The sequence below is a fragment of the Staurois parvus genome, unplaced genomic scaffold (assembly GCF_062004578.1).
Source record: "Staurois parvus isolate SC_StPar_1 unplaced genomic scaffold, SC_StPar_1.0 ptg000696l, whole genome shotgun sequence".
In the NCBI taxonomy this organism is placed as follows: domain Eukaryota; kingdom Metazoa; phylum Chordata; class Amphibia; order Anura; family Ranidae; genus Staurois; species Staurois parvus.
The window spans coordinates 8,331,762-8,352,728 of NW_028318492.1; the positions used below are offsets into that span (position 1 = coordinate 8,331,762).

General features: G+C 39.1%; 1 protein-coding gene across 1 annotated transcript in view; it reads left to right on the forward strand.

Annotated features, from left to right (window-relative positions):
* Positions 1 to 20,967, forward strand: part of DMD (dystrophin) — a 2,676,943-nt gene that overhangs the window by 536,002 nt on the left and 2,119,974 nt on the right. Inside the window, exon 11 of the mRNA XM_089653005.1 lies at positions 10,970 to 11,120. Coding sequence (XP_089509131.1) covers positions 10,970 to 11,120 — 151 coding nt within the window. The remainder of the gene's footprint in view (positions 1 to 10,969; positions 11,121 to 20,967) is intronic.

Below are 20,967 nucleotides of genomic sequence, written 5' to 3' on the forward strand. Positions count from 1 at the left end.
ATACAAATAACTGCTGATTTAAAGACTGATGTCTCTTAAGCTGGAGGAATTAATTCAGATGAATGAATTCAGACAGACAAACTTTAATATATCTATGGGCAGGCTGGTTGTACTGAAGTCAATCAGAATACATTGACTCAGTGGGAGAAATTTCCCCAACAACACAGAATGAGAAATGTCAGAATTGGCTATTTTCTTTCCTTCAACCCGTGGATGAAGGAAAGAAAATTGCATAATCTATGGCCAGTTTTAAATTTAGGTTATCAGCATTTTACGGAGCAGTTTGGGTTCTGTAGCCATCGAGACCATTGGTGTATGAACTTGTGGTAGGAAGAATTATTCTTCCTGATCTTCTTTCCATATCACATTGGAAGTTAAGGTCTGATACAAGTGAAGAAAGAGAGGGAATTTTGGTAGAATTCCATAATTTAGTAAGGTTGGTCTTGGCAGCTGCTAATGTATGGATAATAATTGTACGAGAGTCTCTGAGGAATTTGTCAATTCCAATGTGGAGGAGTGCAAGGGCAGAGTTTGGTGTTGTTGGGGTGTCAGTTATTGTTGAGATCAATTGGAAAATGCTGTTCCAATAAGAACTGAGGGATTTACATGTCCAAAGTATATGGAGAGTTGATCCTGTTTCTCCGCATTGTCTCCAGAAAGCAGATGAGCATTGAGGGTAATATAATGAAAGTTTAACTGGAGTTAGGTTCCATTGGTGCAGAATTTTCATGTACGATTCCCAATGGGAGCTACATCGGGATGCTTTATGGGTGATGTTAAAGGTCTTTTCCCATGTGTGTGGTAGTATTGATTGTGAGAGAAGTTTCTCCAAGTTGGATAGAGAGGAAGTCTGTAGGGAAAATTGTGAGCTGGTTATGGATGTGTAAAAAGTTGAAATTTCTTTTTTTGGGTATTGTATTTTGTTAAGAAATTGATAAGCGTTGGAGGGAATTTTCAAAGCTAATCTGTTGTGGTGGTAAGTTTGATTCCTAGGTATGGGATGCTGTGGTGTTCCCAAGAAAAGGGGAATTGTTTGGTTAGTACTTTTTGAATCTTGGTAGATGTGTGGAGATTTAGGATAGAAGATTTGGATTCATTGAGTTTGTAATATGATACTTCTGAATAACTTTGGAGATGTGCACGAATAGATTGGAGCGATTTGTATGGGTTAGTTATCATTAATATAATGTCATCTGAAAATAGGCTAATTTTGTGTTCAGTTTTAAGGTGTGTGATTCCTGTGAAAGTTGGGTCATCTCTGAGTTTTGAAGCTAAGGGTTCGATCAGTAGTGTAAAGATTATGGGGGATAAGAGGCAACCTTGCCTAGTACTGTTGGAAATCTGAAAGGTATGTGAGAGTGTGCCGTTTGCTAATACTCTAGCAGACTGGTTGGAATAGAGGGAGAGGATTGCAGAAAGCATCCAATCTGTAATTCTGAATTTTTGGAGTGTTAGTTTCATAAATTGCCATTGTATTTGGTCGAATGCTTTTTCAGCGTCCAGGGATAGGAATAGAGAGGGTTGTTTGGTGGTTTCTAATTAGTGGAGGAGGGAAATGAGTCTTCTGGTTGCGTCTGGTGCTTGGCGACCAGGGATAAATCCCACTTGGTCTGGGTGGATTAATGTAGGAATGTAGGGAAGTAGTCTTTGGGCTACAATTTTGGCATAGAGTTTTATGTCTGTGTTTAGTAGAGAGATCGGTCTGTAGTTCTGGACAAGTTGGGGGTTTTTGCCGGGCTTTGTGATAGTTGTAATAATGGATTGTAGCATTTTGTTGGGTAATTCACCCATAAAAGCGGCGTGGTTGAAGAGATCGGTAAGGTGCGGTGTAAGGTCAGGGGCAAATGTTTTGTAGAATTCGTTAGTGAAGCCATTGTTTCCTGGTGATTTATTAAGAGGTAAAGTTTTTATGTTTTTTTCTATTTCTGCGGGAGAGATTGGGGTAGAAATAGAAGTGAGTTGTGATGGAGTAAGTTGGGGGAGATTTGTGGTGTTTAGAAATTTTTGTATGGATATCGCTGTTGGTTGGGTTGTGTCCGGGTCATCTTTGATATTATATAGTGTTTGGTAGTAGGTCGTGAAAGCATTGGCAATGTCTTGCAGGTTTGTGAGAGATGTATGTGTTGTTGGGTGTTGAATTAAAGAGATTTTGGATTTGAGACATCGTTGTTTAATTAATTTCGTTAATAGCTAATTTGCTTTGTTACCTAGTGAGTAAAATTGTGCTTTCTTTTCTTGTAGGTTAAGGTTATATTTGTAAAGTAGAAGGGTTCGGAGTTTATTTCTGTCTGAGGCTAGGGATTCAGATGTGGTGGGGTTTGGTTTTTTTTTGTTGATTTCTTCTTTTAGTTTTATGGATGTTAGAAGTTGGTCAATTTGTTGGGTTCTCTGTTTAATGATGTGGGAATTTAGTTGTATGAGGATACCTCTCATGTATGCTTTGTAAGCAGGCCATAATGTTGTTATAGAGATATCAGGTATGGCGTTAAATTAAAAAAATATGTTGTGAGCTTCTAGCAGGTGTTTTTGGTTATCTGGGTTCTTCAATGTCGAAGAATTCAGTCTCCAGATGCGAGGGATAGAAGAATGTTGATTGTCGTCTAGGGTTATGTTGATTGGAGCGTGGTCTGACCAGGTTATGGTGCCAATTTTGGATGACGTTACATATTGTAGGGTCCATTTGTCTGTAACAAAGAAGTCATTTCTGGAGTAGGATAGATGAGATGGGGAGTAGTAGGTGTAGTCTCTTTTGGTGCTGTGTTGGCATCTCCAGATGTCATAGAGATCGTGGTCATGTAAAAAATGATTAAAATTATGTTTGGGGAATCGTTTATTGGTGGAAGAGTCCAGAAATGGATTGCCGATGACGTTAAAGTCTCCGCCGATGAGAAGTCTGCCTTGTTTGTGAGAAGAGATGGCGGAGTGGAGTTTGTGGTAGAATTGCATCTGGTTGTTGTTAGGACCGTAAACGTTTACTAGAGTATAGGGGATATAGTTGATTTTGCAGATTAAGATATGGTAGCGACCTTGAGGGTCTGCTATCTCTCAGATGTGGTGGAATTGCGTAGAGTCCTTTATGGCTGTAATAACCCCATTTTTCTTCTTGCAATTAGTGGCCATATATATGTGGGAGAATCGGTGCAGTTGTAGTTTAGGGGTCTTGGTGCTTGCGAAGTGTGTTTCTTGTATGAAGAGTATATCGGCATGAAATGCATGGGTTTCCTTTTGGAGCATCGATCTCTTAAAGGGGGAGTTTAGGCCATGAACATTAAGTGATGTTATGTTAATCATATTGTAATTCGTTGTCTTGGTTAGTTGAGTCGATGAGTTGTTTCTTGACATGGTGAGATAAATTGGAAAAGCTTGGTTGTGAAAGAAGAATTTCTACGAGTTTGGTAGTGTAGTATTGGCTCGCTCGATGATTTAGGGGAATGATGTCCATGTTGTTTTGCAGGTTTCAGGTGAATAATTTGTTTGGATGGTCGACTGGTGGTGCAGGAGGGGGTGGAAGTGGGAGGGGGTAAAAAAAAAGAGGAAAATGCAAGTAACATGAGTAGCGTGGTGTGCTACTTCAAAACAGGGGGGTGTGAACAAGCTTTGACCGTGAAATGGGTCATGCCAAACAGTATCTTGTAACATGAGGATATTCGGTAGAGGGCTGTTTGCCAGATAATAGTAGGTTAAAGTATAGTATCCGAGGTGATATGGTTGGAGTGGATTGAGGGTGTAGTGAGTCAAGTTCACTCTACCTCCATTTGTTGCATGTTGGTATGGGTGGATTGGTGGGGTTCCACGGGTATTATGTTCCAGGACTTTAATAGGTCGATGCCTGCTTCTAGGTATTTGATTGTATATATTCTGCCACGGTGTTTGACGGTCAGTTTTGTGGGGAAACCCCATTGATAGCCTATTCCGTGTTTTTTTAAGGCTTTGGTGATGTTGACCTTCTTTTTACGGTTAAGGAGTGTGGCCTTTGACAAATCCGCGTATAATCTGATATTTGCATGTGTTGGCGGGAGTGGAGGGGGGTTTCTGGCTGCCGCCATTATTTTTTCTTTTATGTGGTAAAAGTGGATGCAAATCAGAACATCTCTAGGGATTGACACTGATAGGAATGAAGGTTTGGGTATTCTGTGTGCTCGATCTATGGCGAGCTCCATATCAGAGAGAGATGGGATGAAGTGTTTCATGTATTGTTGGATATATGATAGTAGTGTATCGTTGGCGATATTTTCAGGGATACCTCTGAATTTGAAATTGTTGCGTCTTGAGCGATCCTCTAAATCTGCTAGTTTCAGGTTAATTTGCTCGATTTCAGAAGTATAGTCAGCATGTGAGTCAATTAGGTCATTATGCACTGTAATTATATCTCCCATTCTCGTTTCAATATGGCGTAATCTGTGTTCTTGTTGCTGAACCACATTTGAGATCTGGGAAAGTGATGCTGTCATATCGCTATGTAGTGTTTGTCGTAGGGATAAGAGCATGTTTTTCATACATATTTCGGTGATAGGCTAGTCAGATGCAGGGAAAGATTCTATTACAGATGGTTCGGTATTGTGCTGAGGTGATGGAGGGATGAGAGGCTGACAGACAGGAAAAGAATTGGATTTTAGACGGGGTCTAGATTTGGCTGGGCTGCTTGTGGTGGGGGACAAGGGAGGAGGTAACTCACCCGGGTCCCCAGGGTACAGAGGAGATCGTAGCCTTATGTCCAGATGCTGGGATCTGTTGTCCCCCTCATAGCTGCTGTGTCCTGTGTCTGTGCAGCCAGCGCCATCTTGGATCTCTGCTGTGAGAGCAGGGAAAAATTTAGTTAGTTTCCCTGGTTGTCCAGGGGTTTTCCGGTGGCAAGGCATGTTTACCAAGGGTTGTACACCCTTTATCAGCACTGACAGGAGATTTAAATCACTTGGGGTCAGGATGAGCCGCGTTGTATCTGGCAGGTGGACGGAGCGGTGTTCAGATCGCGTCCATCCAGGAGCCGGCCGCGCATGCGCCCCTGCGGCCAGTTTTAGAGGTCCTCTTTGTTGCCTTTGTCTGAAAGGCATTTGAATTGGTTAATTTCCTTTTCCAATGAAAAAGGAGAAAGAAAATAAAGGAGTGTTTCAAGAGTTGTCTTAATACTCTTAGCATAACACTTAGGAACAGTTAAAACAGACAAATGGGCAACATACATACACATCTAAGGGATGACTGACTAAATTTGGGAAACAAATAAAAAGCATAAACCTGGCATTGTTTATCATAAAGGCTAGATACCAGAATTCCAGCTTTATGTTTCCAGGAAATTAAAGATGAAGCCAAATGAATTGCTATAGTCCACAACAATTTTTGGACAATTCTGTCAGTTTTAATGAATCAGAACCAAACAGTTATGATGCATCACTTTATAATTCTAATACACTAATTTATAACTGGTTTTATCCATCCTTTCCACTTTTTAGAAAATCAGACAGCTTCTATTCAGTCAGTTTTACTCAGCCACTAGCTGAGACAATAGGTGGAAGGAGAAACCTCTGTGCAGTGCCTAGGGCAGTATTATAGCAGTAGACAACACCATTCTGAACACTAGCACATTTCTTTGATTTCAGAACATTGGCATGCTGGCACACAAATTGGAAAAATTTAAATGGGGAAAGTATCAGATTATAAATAAATTTTTTAAAATCAAAATTAACTTTTTTTTTTTATATTCACTCTAACTTAACAACTAACGTAAAGCAAACTACTCATATTATTGGCAAATTCTTGGGAAATATATTACTATAGTATTTTTTGGGGGGATGTCTACATGTAAAATAGATAATAATGGAATTCTACTAAAATAATCTTATTGGTATTTTTGTAAACTTTGTATATTTTTTCTTCAGGTGATTGTAGCCGTACTAGTGCATTTGCAGCAGAAACAATTGAGTACTGTCCGTGATACTTTTTTTATTTGCACTAACAAACTATTTTGAGGACAAGCTTTCGGGGAGTGTCCCCTTCTTCAGGTCCAAGCAGTACTGATCACAAAGTTATAGCAGAATGTTAGAAGAGATGTAGGGGATGGAAAAAAAAAAAGAGAACAGAGATAAGACACAGCAAAAGCAAAGTCTGGGGGGGAGACAACACTCACAGAGGCAGTCATGCTTGAGGTGATAAAACTGTTGGATAATGAGTGAGGAATCCCATGTCCAAATTCAGGCCCTTATCTCTTGTGTCTCTTGTGGTCTGGTTGTGCGAAATGGTGTCCCACAGGTGTGCAAAAGTCATCTTCTTTATGTTCCTTGATGGTATGTCTGTGCAAATTCATCCTTGTTTGCAACTTCTGTCCTGTTTCGCCAACATAAGAAACAGGACAGAAGTTGCAAACAAGGATGAATTTGCACAGACATACCATCTAGGAACATAAAGAAGATGACTTTTGCACACCTGTGGGACACCATTTCGCACAACCAGACCACACTTTGGGAGACCTCAATATTTTAGTTCTTAAAGGAAATTTTAAATCCATTCAGGAAAAACGCTTTTGAACGAAGAATGACATTTCTATTTGACACAAGAGATAACGGCCTGAATTTGGACATGGGATTCCTCACTCATTATCCAACAGTTTAATCACCTCAAGCATGACTGCCTCTGTGAGTGTTGTCTCCCCCCCCCCCCCCCAGACTTTGCCTTTGCTGTGTCTTATCTCTGTTCTCTTTTTTTTTTTTTCCATCCCCTACATCTCTTCTAACATTCTGCTAAACCTTTGTGATCAGTACTGCTTGGACACTCCCCAAAAGCTTGTCCTCAAAATTGTTTGTTAGTGCAAATAAATAAAGTATCACGGACAGTATTTAATTATTATTTTTTCAAAACTTTGGCTCTGTGTAGTGTGCTGTTATTTATATAAGTGGGATGTGTCCATTTTACACGATTAGACTTTCATTCCTATAAAACTACAAAAACTTACAATATGCACTCACTGCAAAACTTTGCCTTTAAAATCAGTTCTATCTTGAGGCTGATGATTTCTTGATCAGTGCTAAATCTATCATAAACTCATCAACCTCTTTCTCTATCTGCTTCCTCTAGGTATCAGATCATAAATGTGCATAGCAAATCTCTATCAACCAGGCAGATGAATTCAGAGGCAGACAGTGGCCTGGTAGTATGAGGCTGGGACCAGGAATTAGCCACAGTTTAGTGGTGCATAGCAGTCGATTACTTGATTTAGGATCATCCTAACAGACTGCCATGAAAATGAATATAGAAATTGAAGCCATAGTTTAACAGAATGTGATTGTGTGATTATACAGGGTGACTGACAGGAGTCAGACTGTTTTGAAAAAAAAGTACTCCGTAGATTTTTAATTCGAAATTAATTTATTTTTACAAAAACAGAGGTGAAGACATGCCATTTGAGTTACTTATTCAGTTATGAAAAATAATGTCATTTAGATGACGGCCATTCTCTTGAATGCAGCTGAGGACTGTTGCAACTGGGAATGTCCCCGTGTCAACCAACATTGAATTCTCGATGAAATAGCTGCTGCATTGCTGTGATAGACCTACTACTTTGAACAAAGCTGTCGTAAGAAAGCAAACAATGCTGTAATGTCCACTGCTTCATTGTGACCGAACTGGCATTGCGGGGAGGAGGGGGGGGGTGAAGATGCCTAGCGTGTCCCCCTCCCATCACCATTTACCGTGTACTATCCATTCTAAAAATGTCCAACTCCCGTTGGTCACTCTGCATAAAGTATATATAATGGGCTATATAAGTTATATTTACTATAATTATTCATTCAATAACTGTATAGTTTAATTGCCAGTTCACTGCTGTATTGACAATGCATGTGTAGCACACTCTAGGTAGATAGGACTTTTTTTTGGTTAGTCAGAGGCTTGTCGGCCTGGGAGTGAGGAAGTGAAGTTACCTCAGTCCAGGCTGGGAGGCTTTACAAGTCGGGGCTTCTGGAGCCCTCCAACCCTTCTAGAAACTGCTGGAAATTTCTAGAAAATTGGCAGAGAAGAGGAGGCCTGCATTTGCATGTTTTAGGGGAACCTAGCCAATCACCAGGCACTAGGCCCAGCATGGTGACTAGGACAGCCTTTAAAAATGATAGAGCCTAAACAGCAGGTGTGTGTTGGAGTTGGGTGGAAGATAGACTGAAGGAAGATGCTGGAGTATGGGGCCTGGAAGGGGCCCTAGTGAGGGGGGGCCTACCTACAGGCTGGAGCAGACAGACCCAACTAGTTCTCATCTGGGACTACCCTGAAGTAGATTCTGGAAGCCCTTGCCAAAGGATACCATCAGCACTGAGGAAAATGAGGAAAGGTTCATCTGGTGTCAAAGGAGGTACACCAAAGGGGACAAAGCACTCCTTTGTTGTACCTGATTGCTGATGCTGATTTTTGGTCCACATTCTGTACAGTGTTCTGCTAAAAAGTTGTCCTCAAGTTTACAATTCCTTGGGCATCCCATATACCCCTAGACCCTATCCAAGTTTTTAACTCTTAATAAAAACCAACAAAAGAAATCTCGAGGACTGTTTTATCAGCTCTGTGAGAAAATGTGGAAAATGCATGTTGCTGGGCTGTGCAGAGCTTAGGAGAACCAAGCAAAAATCCAGCAGCCCTCAGGAGGGTAATGCTACACATGGGCCATTAAAATTGGAAATTTGTGATGGCATTGTATATTGAAATGACCAGAGGCTATCTGCACCAATCCTATCTTGCTGATTATCTGGGGCTGGGAAAAATATAAACTGGGAGCATTAACCTATTGAGGTCTGGCATGGAGGCATCCAGGTGAATGCAACTGTATCAGCAGATGCACAGCACACTAATTCTACCAATTCTCTGTTAGTTGACATTTCCATTAAAATACATGATTCGGGAACTTGAGAGGTGTCCTCTGTACTGCTTTCATAGATATAAAAATATCATAGAAAATATGAGTAAAATTTACCTTTATAGAGATTGTTTTACTTCTATCTCTTTAAGGCCAAATTTATTGAAAAATAGTGTTGTGTGTAGTGGTAGTATTCAGCTAAAACAATGAAAGTTGAGCTTTAAATTATTTGTCACTTAAACCATTTGTGCTTCTGTTAGCTATCACTATTACTAAGGTTGCAGAGGTTTTGTAAACAAACTCCCAACAACTACTGCAGCTGGTAGTTTGTTTACATTTTGCCACCTGACTGTCAGCATTCTTGTAGAAGTAGTTAGGGTAGATGTAAAACCACCTGATCAATTTTACATGATAAGGAAATAAAAAGGTTAGGATAAAAGATTAAATATGTATGTTAAAAACTGGAGATTTGACAAAGATGAGTTTTGACCTTTTGCAGGGTAAAATAAGTTAGATCTAATGATGTGTGCTCCATCTCTGGCTGCTGTAATGTTTGTTACATTACTTACTGAGCCAGACATCTTCTGCCATTCATAAAAGCCTTGAATTCGTTTTTGGTAAAATAAAGGAGGTGATCTCCCCTCTACATTGATGGGGCACATGTCATGAGAGCTAACTTATTTTTACTGTGCAAACGGCATTTGGGGCCAAAACTGAAATTTAATAAAACCCCCAAATGCACTCCTTGGGTGAGAAACATGTAAAAAACCATAATTGTGCTACACATATTAGGTATTTTTGCATATGATGGAATGAGAGCAATAATAATAGGGCCTTTATTTACTGTTAACTTTCAATCAATGTCCTGTAAAGGAATTTAAACGTTGTCTATAAACAATTTTGGGTACCATTGATCCATAATTTAATAATGGGCATGCAGGCTTGAATATTTAGTATCTATTTACTCAACGCCACCTCATCTTTTATATTTTACCACAAATTTGTGTTTGTGTGCACAAATATAAATTAAAGTGTATTTTTTTTTTACTGAAAATATAGATTTGATAAATAGTAACACAGATTTCATGTGACATTCAGATTGCAACAGGCACTATTTAATTCCACAGGGTCTCTGCTTTCAGAATATATATAATCTTTTGAGGGTTTTCTTATACCCAAAATGAGCATTTTAACATGTATGCAAAAAATAAAAAAACAAACAAAAAAAAAACCTGTTTTTTCAAGGCTTGAATAACTACACTGAACTCTATTCTGGACTTGTTTAAGAGTAAAATCAAAGTTGTTAAATGTGACATGTATCTCCAGACAATACAGTTGTCTTTAAATTATACAGTTTTGCTGGCTTTGGCAGCAAAAGAACTTAAAGTGGAGTTCCAGTCAGTTTTTTTTTTTCTTAAAAGTCAGCAGCTACAAAAACTAGCTGCTGACTTTTAATAAACACACACTCACCTGTCCCAGGGTCTAGTGATGTGCTCACCCATGCTGTTCCTTCTCTCCCTCTTCTCTCCCTGGTGCCGGCATCTCAACTCTGGGAATCAGGCTGTGACAGCTTGCGGCTTCTCAGCAGGGTGCCCACTGCGCATGTGCGAGTCACGCCTCGCATTCCTATTGGTCTGGCAGTCTTGTGGGACCTGTGAAGGTTCCCAGGAGACTGCCGAAGGAAGGAGAGGGCCGAACTTCAGGCTCAAAACCAGGTATCTGCTCCCCCCAAAAAAGTGCCAAGTATGGCAGTGGAGGGGGGAGGAGGCAAATAAGCGGAGCTTCCGCTTTTGAGTGGAACTCCTCTTTAATTTAATATGAAACTTAATGTCCTATGGACAGGGTGACAATGATGCAGTAACTTTATTGCAGAATGAACAGTGTTGTCATCCTTTTACAGAATATGGAAAATAAAAGTATTGATTGGCAAGATCATTAGGTTAAAAAATTTTATGGGGTGGACTCAGGAAAACTGTTGTGTTAATGCTAATGAGTAACTCTTGCATATATGTGGTTTTTGTTTTTGTCCAATTTTTTTTTTTTTGCCTTCCAGGCGTTACACAGCAGTTTAAAACCACAACATGTGTGTGTCCAGAGAAATATGCAATAGGTGTGTTAATATAAAAATGTTTCTAATTTTAGCTTACATAGAACTTTGATGGACCTGCAAAATCAACAGCTTCAACAATTAAGCGACTGGCTTTCGCAAACAGAAAATCGGATTAAGAATATGGATTTGGAAATTTTGGGTCCTGATTTTGAAGATATAAAGCGCCAAATAGAAGAACATAAGGTTTGTTTTTTTCTATACTAATCACTTTACATTTTCTAATATTTCTCAGGGGCTTTGTTAGTGAGATCTCTGTGTTTGAGTTCCCGGCTCTGCACACCTGTTGTGCCAATAAAGGAGCCCAACTCTCTCTTTTGGATTTTTAAGAAATTTCATTCATTGGAGAATCAACCAGAAATAATAAGAAAATGTGGGCAGGAACTCCCATAAACTCCTTATGCCAGTATAGTTTGGAGTATCCAAGACATATAGGAAGTCATGGGCACTGACTCGCTCCATCAGTCTTAACCAATAACTAAAATATTACTTTGAGATTGGCTAGTCCTTTAGTATCAACCTTTTTGGAACATTTAGACATAAATGACTATACATTTGGCTTTTTAAATCCTCTTTTAGTTGTTCTTTAAAGCAACAGGGCCATATGCCATAAGTAGTAAATAGTCAGTACAATAAACTGTTGTATCATATTGACCAATCTCCTCAGTTTTCCTAGTGCATTGCTATGTCTTTTTTTATTGACACTTTTAGTCAGCGTCAAAGACACTTTGGCAATAATGAAGCTGACCTTGATTTGTTTTCTGCATCATAGAAACAACTGGTCCGTTACCACTATTCTAACTGAACGATAACCTTCAGAAATACAGCTGAGTTCTGCTATTTTGTAAATGCATCTTTATAATTTTATTTTTTCTAAAAACAGTAGGCTTTCTGTTTTATTAAGTTAATGAAACATCAAAGTCATCTTAGGTTGCTTGAAACAGTAAACTTTTCATGTGAAATTATTTTCCATAAAAGGAAAGTGAAGCCACTTAGGTTTCTACCTATTTCTACTTTTGTGCTCATATTCTAGGCTTGTTTCATTGAACCAGGCCCACATTCTTCAGCTGTGTTTTGTTTGGTCATACTGATTCTCATATTAAGGTATTGTTTGCAGGCACATTTTGATGCATTCCCAAATATTAACAATGGATTAACTTTTTTTTTCTTTGCTGTCTGTGTCCTTTTGTGAAGCGCTTCCTTCCTTCACTTTCTGTTCTGGAGACACAACAGGAAGTGAGAAAAGGAAGAGGAAGTAAGCTTATTGTTAACAGGGTTATGCAGAGTGAAAAAGGTCAGTGATGTGTTCTGAAAAAGGTGGCATCAGATTGAAAGCTAGCTTTCAGTAGCTGAGAATGTGTTCCATTGTGAGTAGATATTGTGCTTACACATTGATAACTATTGAATTTGTAAATGTCCTATACTCTTAAAGTGAACCTCTGCCCCAGTTCAAATTTGTTTTTATGTGCTACATAGGAGCAAATGCAACTTTATTTAGTTAGAAAGGTTTGTTCTGGGCCCCTCTTTTAGTTTTGTTTCACTTTGTTATTAGGGCTTTGTTTATCATAACTTTATGGCTAAACTTCACCAACTGCCTTTCCCTGTTCAATGAAATTGCTGTAGTGGCCAATAAGGGATTTTTTACTGGGCAATCAGATGGCAGTTGCTGGGGCTCAGCCTTGAAGTGAGAAAAATGGCAGTTCGCAGTAAGGCTAGGTTTACGCTAGAATATGGTGCAGGAAACCCACAATCCATGCAAGTTTACAGAACCATTTTCAAAGTGCGCTGCAGTGGTGATCTGCAGTGAGTGTCAATGTTAAATTTCCTACACCCCAAACACATGTAGTAAACACAATTCCTTTGCCTGCACTGGATCACATGGTACAAAAGTACCATGCGATCCAGTTGCCATGCATTTCCACAAGTAGTGCATGCACTACTTTTGGTGTGATGCAGTGTGATTTGAGCCTTTTCAAAATGAATAGGCTCAAATTGCACCACTGTGAATTGCATTTGAATAGAACAGGAACATGCAGAGTGTTCCTATGTGATTCATAATGTGAACTAGGGCTACAAATGTGAAAAAAAATCAGATTGGGGTACCAAAGACACTACAGTTAAAATGGTTGTAAAGGCTTAAGGTTCTCTACCCTAACACATTCTCTGCATTAGAGTGTTACTAAAGTAAAAAAAATATGTTAATTAAAATAGCAAGCATGTTATACTTACTGCTATGTGCATTGGTATTGCACAGAGTGCCCTGACCCTCCTCTTTTCGGGTCCCCTGTCGGCGATCTTGACTCCTCCTCTTCTTTGTAGCAATTTTCTATGTAGGAATACAGTGTCTGTGTGCTCTTGAGCTGTGTGCTTAGGCCCGCCCCCACTTACTCCTTGCTACATTTCATTGGGAGCAGCAGGAGCCAATGGCCCCTGCTGCTGCTTGAGTGCTGTGTGAAGAGGAAGAAAGGGGAGATGAGAGGCAGTCATGTACAGTGCTTGATCTACTCTCCCCTCTCTTTCCCTTCACACAAAGATGGGGGGGGGGGCAGAGAAATAGAAAACATTTTTTTACCTTAATGCAAGAAATGCTTTAGGGTATAAAACATTTTTACCTTTATTATCACTTTAAGGTTCAGCTCCCCCCCAGCCTCTGAAATACTTACCTTCTATGTTCAGCTCCCCCTAGCCCCTGAAATAATTACCTGAACTTGATCTCGATCCAGTGCTGTGCCCGAGAGCAGCAGCACTGCTCTTTTTCTCTCTTCCCACTGGACATGGAGGCAGCAATGGGAGCCATTGGATCCTACTGCTATCAGTCAAATCCAGTGAGAAGAGAGCAGGGGGTGGGGCCAAGCATCACTGTGTGTGTCAATAAACACACATAGTCTGGTTCGGGATCAAGCCTGCATATGTGTCACCACAGGAAATGGCTTCCTATGGTGACACATGGGGAAGAGGAGGAACCAAGAGCACCGGTGAGGGACCCAAGAAGAGGAGGACCAGTGTCGCTCTGTGCAACACCACAGAGCAGGTAAGTATACCATGTTTGCTATTTTTAAAAATATAATAGAGGGCATCATGTGATGTTAAAAGTTTTTAAAAGAGTAAAAGTTCACTAAAACTCAGCATGACTATCCTACCCTGGGCCACAACACAAGACTATAAACCAAGGCCCCAGAAGAATCTGCTTTTTGTTAACACCAAAATTAAACATGATAATGTTTTAAATGCTGGAATAAGGAATATATATATATATATATATATTAGTTAGGTCCATATATATTTGGACACAGGCACAATTTTAGATTTTTCAGGTATTTACCAAAACATATTCAAGCTATAGTTATATAATGGATATGAACTGAAAGTGCACACTCTCATGTTTAATTTGAGGATATGTACATTCAAATTGGAGGAAGGGTTTAGGAGTTACAGTTCTTAAGAGTAGCCATCCCCCCCTTTTCAAGGGACCAAAATTAATTGGACAATTGAAGCTATTTCAAGGTCAGATGTGGGCTACTCCTTCATCAATTAAGCAGGTAAAAGGTCTGGAGTTGATTCTAAGTGTGGTATTTGCATTCGGAATCTATTGCTGTGAAACTGCATCACGCGTTCAAAGGAGCAGTCCGTGCAAATGAAATAGGCCATTGTAAGGCTTCAAAAATTAAACAAATCCATCAGAGAGATATCAGCAACATTAGGAGTGGCCAAAGCAACAGTTTGGTACATTTTGAGGAAAGAAAAATGCACTGGTGAGCTCAGCAACATAAAAAGGCCTGGACGTCCACGGAAGACAACCGTATTAGATGATCGCAGGATCCTCTCTATGTTAAAGAAAAAAACATTCACAACATCCAGACAAGAGAAGGACACTCTCCAGGAGGTGGGTGTATCATTGTCAAAGTCTTCAATCAAGAGAAGACTTCGCAAGAGCAAATACAAAGGGTTCAACACAAGGTGGAAACCATTCATAAGCCTGAAGAATAGCAAAGCCAGATTAGACTTTGCCAAAAAACATCTAAAAAAAAAGCCAGACCAGTTCTGGAAAAGCAGTCTTTGGATGGATGAAACTAAAATTAATCTGTACCAGAATGACAGGAGGAAAAAAATGTTGAGAAGGCTTGGAACAGCTCATGATCCAAAGCACACAACGTCATCTGTAAAACACACTGGAGGCAATGTGATGGCATGGGCATGCATGGCTTCCAATGGCACTGAAACATTGGTGTTTATTGATGATGTGACAGAAGACAGAAGCAGCCAGATGAATTCTGCAATGTTTAGAGATATACTGTCAGCCCAGATTCAGCCAAATGCAGCAAAGTTGATTGAACGGTGCTTCACAGTACAGATGGACAATGATCCAAAACACACAGCAAAAGTAACCCAGGAGCTTTTGCAGGAAAAGAAGTGGAATATTCTGCAATGGCCGAGTCAATCACTTGATCTCAACCTAATTGAGCATGCAGTTCATTTGCTGAAGGCAAAACTAAAGGCAGAAAGACCAACAAACAAAGAACAACTGAAGACCGCTGCAGTTAGAGCCTGGCAAAGCATCCGAAAGGAGAAAACCCAATCTTTGGTTTCATGGGTTCCAGACTTCAGGCAGTCATTGCAAGTAAAGGATTCTCAACAAAATATTAAAAATTTACATTTTATTTATGATTATATTCATTTGTCCAATTACATTTGAGCCCCTGAAAATGGAGGGACTGTGTATAAAAATGGTTGCAGTTCCTAAAATTTGTACTGGATATTTATGTTCAACCCCTTGAAGTGAAGCTGAAAGTCTTCACTTCAAATTCATTTGGATTGTTTTGTTTTAATTTATACTGGTGGCAGTGCCAAAAGTATGAAAATTGTGCCTGTGTCCAAATATATATGGACCTAACTGTATATATATTTCTCAAAATTCTTCAAAATAGGTTCTTCTATGGAAAAGGAGAATTATTGTGGTGAAGAACAATATTGATTTTACAGTGTAAAATCTATCCTTAGCACAGTAATATTCTAACTCTGGGTTGAGCTTCACTGGTACGAAGACCCCAGAAATCAGACTTTTTCCTGCCTCTTCCTGAATATGTGAGAGCCTTCTGACAGGTTAGGGTGAGGGAGTGTAGCCCATTTTTGGCCAGTCCTTCTCTGCAGCCTCTGAGTCCATAATTATTGTGGAGATTGTATGGTAATCCTGTGCAGTCTGCAGCTAGAGGGGATGGTATATGTGCACCCCAAATGTTCCCTGAATCTCTCTCTCTGCCCCATCTTTTGTCACAGCTTTCTCTGTGCCTGCTGGCACATTCTATCCACACATCCCCACTGTACAATTTATTAGTCACTCTGTAAATTGTATCATATTATAGCACCTCCATGATGCAGTAGTGCAAAAACCCCGAAATAAATGCTGAAAACACTGTCTTGATAGTTACTCACAGGTTTTAGGCATGGCTGCATAGAAAGGTGGAATAGTGTGGTGGTAGGACTACCATAATACATACTTTGGGGAGGATTTAGTAAAGACAAATAGACTGCTCACTTTGCAAGGTAAGTTGCACCATAAAAGAAAATTTCCCCAGGGCTACGTGAATGTGGTAAAATTTCACTTCGCAAAGAATACCCAATCATGGGAAAATGAACAAAAACACAATTTTGTAGCTTGTTTGTACATAATTGGTTGATTGAGATCAACAGAGCTTTACCTCATTCACTAAGCTCTGGGGGTAATTCCCTTGCAAAAGGCAACGTCTATATTTGCCTTTAGTGAATCAACCCTTTAGCTGCTATCAGAAAATGACAGTAGTTGTTGGAGATGACATCATTTACATTTGATGCAGCTCCTTCATCAGCTCACAGACAAAAATAACAAAATGGTGTGTTTTTAAAGCAGCCACAGGGAAGAAAGTGTTGAAGGCATGCATGCACAATTATTCTCTAACTATTTTACAGGGATTGCATATAAAAAAAGTTTTGCTTTAATCTATTATAATAATGTATTCACAGTAATTTTCATTTAATCAAGAGTCATGTAATACTTTAAACCCCAGTGGGTGATGAGTTCAGTTAACAGCCTGTCTTGCAAAAATGTATTCAGAATCCATATCTACTTTTGTAGACACGTATTTGCATAGTTAGTGAATGTGTCAGTAGCAAACAGGGTCTGCATAGCAAAAAGAACGTCAGGTTAAGCGGCCATATAACATTAGAGAACCTGACAGAATGCAAAGGAGTTTAAGTACAGGAAGAAGATTCTTATGTTCATTAGTAGCTATTGTCCAATAAATGCCTGGAAATCCTTTTTATCTTTCATGAATGGACTCCCTCTTTAATTTTTGAGCTTTATACTTCTTTTGTCCATTGCCACCTTTTACATAAATTGTGCGAGAGAGGAGGGAGATTGTATTTTGACAGAAAAGATAATTAGACAGTCTAGCCTAGTTCTATTACTTTCATTTATTACAAAATGGAAAGATTGTGTTTAACACAAGCAGATAACTACTAAATTACTAAATGCAGTCATGCTGTTTATAAATGGTTTGAACAAGATATTATTCATAACCATAAGCAAGAAACAGTTGTTTTCTGTGTGTTTCATGGCATAAGCCATTTATGTTAAATGTGTCAGGTTTCTTTTAGAAGTTCAGTAATGTCTCTTTTCTATTAATTGAAATACAGTCTTACATAATGAGGTATAATTATGCAGATGTGTGAATTGTAATGTGCTGCAGTTTTTGTAGATAACATCAGTTCCACATGTGAACTCCAAAATTGTTATTTTCATTGATTCATTTCTTAATATTATTAGTAATATTGCAATTGCTATTAGGATGTATATTGTATGTAGTGTTACTGATCTTCAGATGACCAACAGCTACACTGAGAATGTCTTAAACACTCTTGCATGTCAATAAAATCCCAAGCACATTTAATTTCCGATGTAAAAAGGATGAGAGTTGGTTATTTCAACAAATTAATGAGAATAAATGTTATTGCTTATTCTAATATGGGAAAAAGGGTGAAGTACAGATCAAGATATCCTCAAAACATGAACGATCTTAAACAACAGACCAGCTCTACTTTTGTCTTAGTTTTTTTATCTCTGACAAAGTCTACCTGTATCTTCTGAACACAGACTATGATGGCTGGATACTAACAAGGATTTAGTTCTTTAAAGATAATCCCTTTTGCTGCCAACTCTGTATGCCCTATGGACATGACAGAAAAGGATGCAGCCACCAGGAGTGTGTATATTTGACAAGCTGACTGCTGACTGTCAGAATAAAGCAATCCGGTGCCACCAGATTGCTTCCAAACACCCCCCCCAGTAATGTCCCCCCTTGCGCATACCCCCGCTAGGTATCCTAGGCTCCATCCCATCAGCACGCCCAGAACCTGCATAGTGGGTGCTGATGGGTAGAGGGGAGGGAGCTGAGCGAATATCCATCTGCTCTCTTCTACTTCTTCTTGCTGACCCGGAAGTGACGTCTAAAATGTCACTTCCATTTCCCCCTTTCGCTCTCCTCAGCCTATATGGTTTGTGCAGAGGCTAATTAAATGCAATCTGCATTCCATCAACTTAATTGGAGGACAGGTGAGAAACATCTTCACCCTGGTGTCTTATTAAAGAGAACCCATCACCAAAAAAAACCCATCACATAGCAGATGTGATGAAAAAAGCGAAGTTAAAAAAAAATGGAAAAAGGAAATAATTAAAGTTGCACCCTAGCATTTAAACCCCCCCCAACATTTTGAGGTCCTTCAACCCCCACATACATACCAGTATGAATGTAAATGCAGGCGTCCTGGGGTGCCCATGCACACAAAATGTTGATTGCGCTATACATGTTACATATCACCATGCATGCCAGAGTAAGAGCAATAATTCTAGCACCAGAGTTCCTGGGTATCTCTAAATACTGTATATAACCTGTATGGGACTTTAAAATGTATCCTATAAAGGGTACTGAAGTTTGTTGCCAGTTCACATAATTTTAAGATTTTACATGTTGGGCACTTATTTACTCAGCGCAACCTCATCTTTTACCAAAAAGTTGGGCCATTTATTTGTGTGCACTAAAAGTATTTTTTGTGTATTTTTTACTGAAATGCTGTGCTTCCTAACCCAATGTGCTAATATTGTGTAACACAAGAAACTACTACTATGTTATTCTCTCAGGTACTGTATCTGTTTTCAGAAAATACAGAATGTTTGAGGGTTTTATGTAATCTTCAGGGCTAAAATTATTATTTAAACATATGTGCAAAAAAAAACGCAAAAACAGCTCTGGCAGTGAAAGGTTTAAATAACATTTATTATTATATTTTTTGTTACAGTTCTGTACCCCATAGGATAATGTATATGTAGTACTTTGCCCCATATTGCTAAGTGCTTTTTAACCATAGTAATAAGGTTTTACTTGCCCCTCCCCTCTTGCCAGGACCCATCTGACATCTGACACTTTCCACAGACAAGCAACGGGAAGAGGGATGCAGAGCCTGACACAACCTTCCTTCCTCTGCATGCCTCTTCATAACTGTAACAATAATTATGAGAAGATCTTCTTTAAGGTTCGAGTGGTATCTTAATTCTAATATTTGAAAGCAGGTACAGATAGGAAGATTTCCATGTATACTGTACTTCTCACTCAAAATGTCATTCACCTTATCTCATGCAGGGAACACAGTTGCAGCTTGCTTCCTCCAGGTCAGCACTCTTTTAGCCTCCAGCAACCTGCATTTTTAGGAATAACTCCCAGAAAGAGAGATCCTTCTTTCCAACACATAGATTTGAAGGCCTCAGAAGAAAAACAGATCTTTAACTGTGCCATCCACACAGGACAGAAGCCCATTAGATAAGTTGCAGAATTGGAAGTGCCCCAAATTTAACAGTTACTTTAGGTTTTCATTTCAGTCTGTGACCCCTTTTGGGGGGATTTTCATCACTTTCTTCATCACTTACTTCCTCTGTGATCTCATACAGGAAAAGGACAAAACAATTGTTACTAAAACAGAAAGCTGAGGACAGCAATAAATACATTGTAGGAAAGTCAAACCCTTTCCCACTTAACTACAAAAGTTGGAGACATTTTCAATCACTTGCTGTTCTGAAAGAAAGTACAGAAAAAGTCTTATGAACAGGGACACAGGCAGCAATAAAAGTCTGAAAAATTATCCAATCAGAGCTGAGCTATTCCCAACTGTATCTGGAGTCATATCAGCAGAAAGTATAAAAGGTTTCCTTAACATTATTTAAGAAATTACATTTGTGAACTGGGTGATGTAAAATTAGCTCTAACTGTGCTTAGAGAACATCTCAACTGGTGATAAACTATGAACTATGTGCTCCTATCTTTTCCCCTTAAAATAAAGACATACTGTATATTTAATAGAGGGTATATATCTCTTTGTATTGCCTTCCTCCATTTTTCCCTTAATTACAGATAAAATGTTGCATATGATACTGCCTAATGGGCAGTAATAATGAGATTGCCTGGCATATACCGAACCAAGCAATCAGATTCCCATGCCAAGTTTAGAAATATAACAAGAAAAAAGTGTATTTTTTCAACCTGACTAACTATGTAAAACTAACTTCTGAAGTCCTAGGACACAAGATCCATAATGCAGTAAAGAGCAAAAAGAGGGTCAGCAATAAAGTAAGTAGTCAAAATGTTAGCTTTTTTAGTGTATATAGCTCAGTATTGGTTAATATGTCTTCAATTTTCCTGATCACCAGAGTCTCTAGAAATGAAAGTGAAGATAAATCCAGACTCTTCCAGTGGGGAACCTTGTCCCTGTGAAAACTGCCTAAGTGGGGATATGCCAAACATTGGAAACATATTCTCTCACATTCTGTTGAGTCTACAGGACAGGATGCGAAGGGGCACTTTTCAAACACACCGATGGCAAAACATAACCGTTTTTTTTCCCTCCTTTACTCTTTCTATAAAAAGATTTTACTTTAGACATTCTATAACCCTTTCACCCCTGACATGCCTATTACATTGGTAGCATCATTGGCATGTAAACAAGTTTCTGG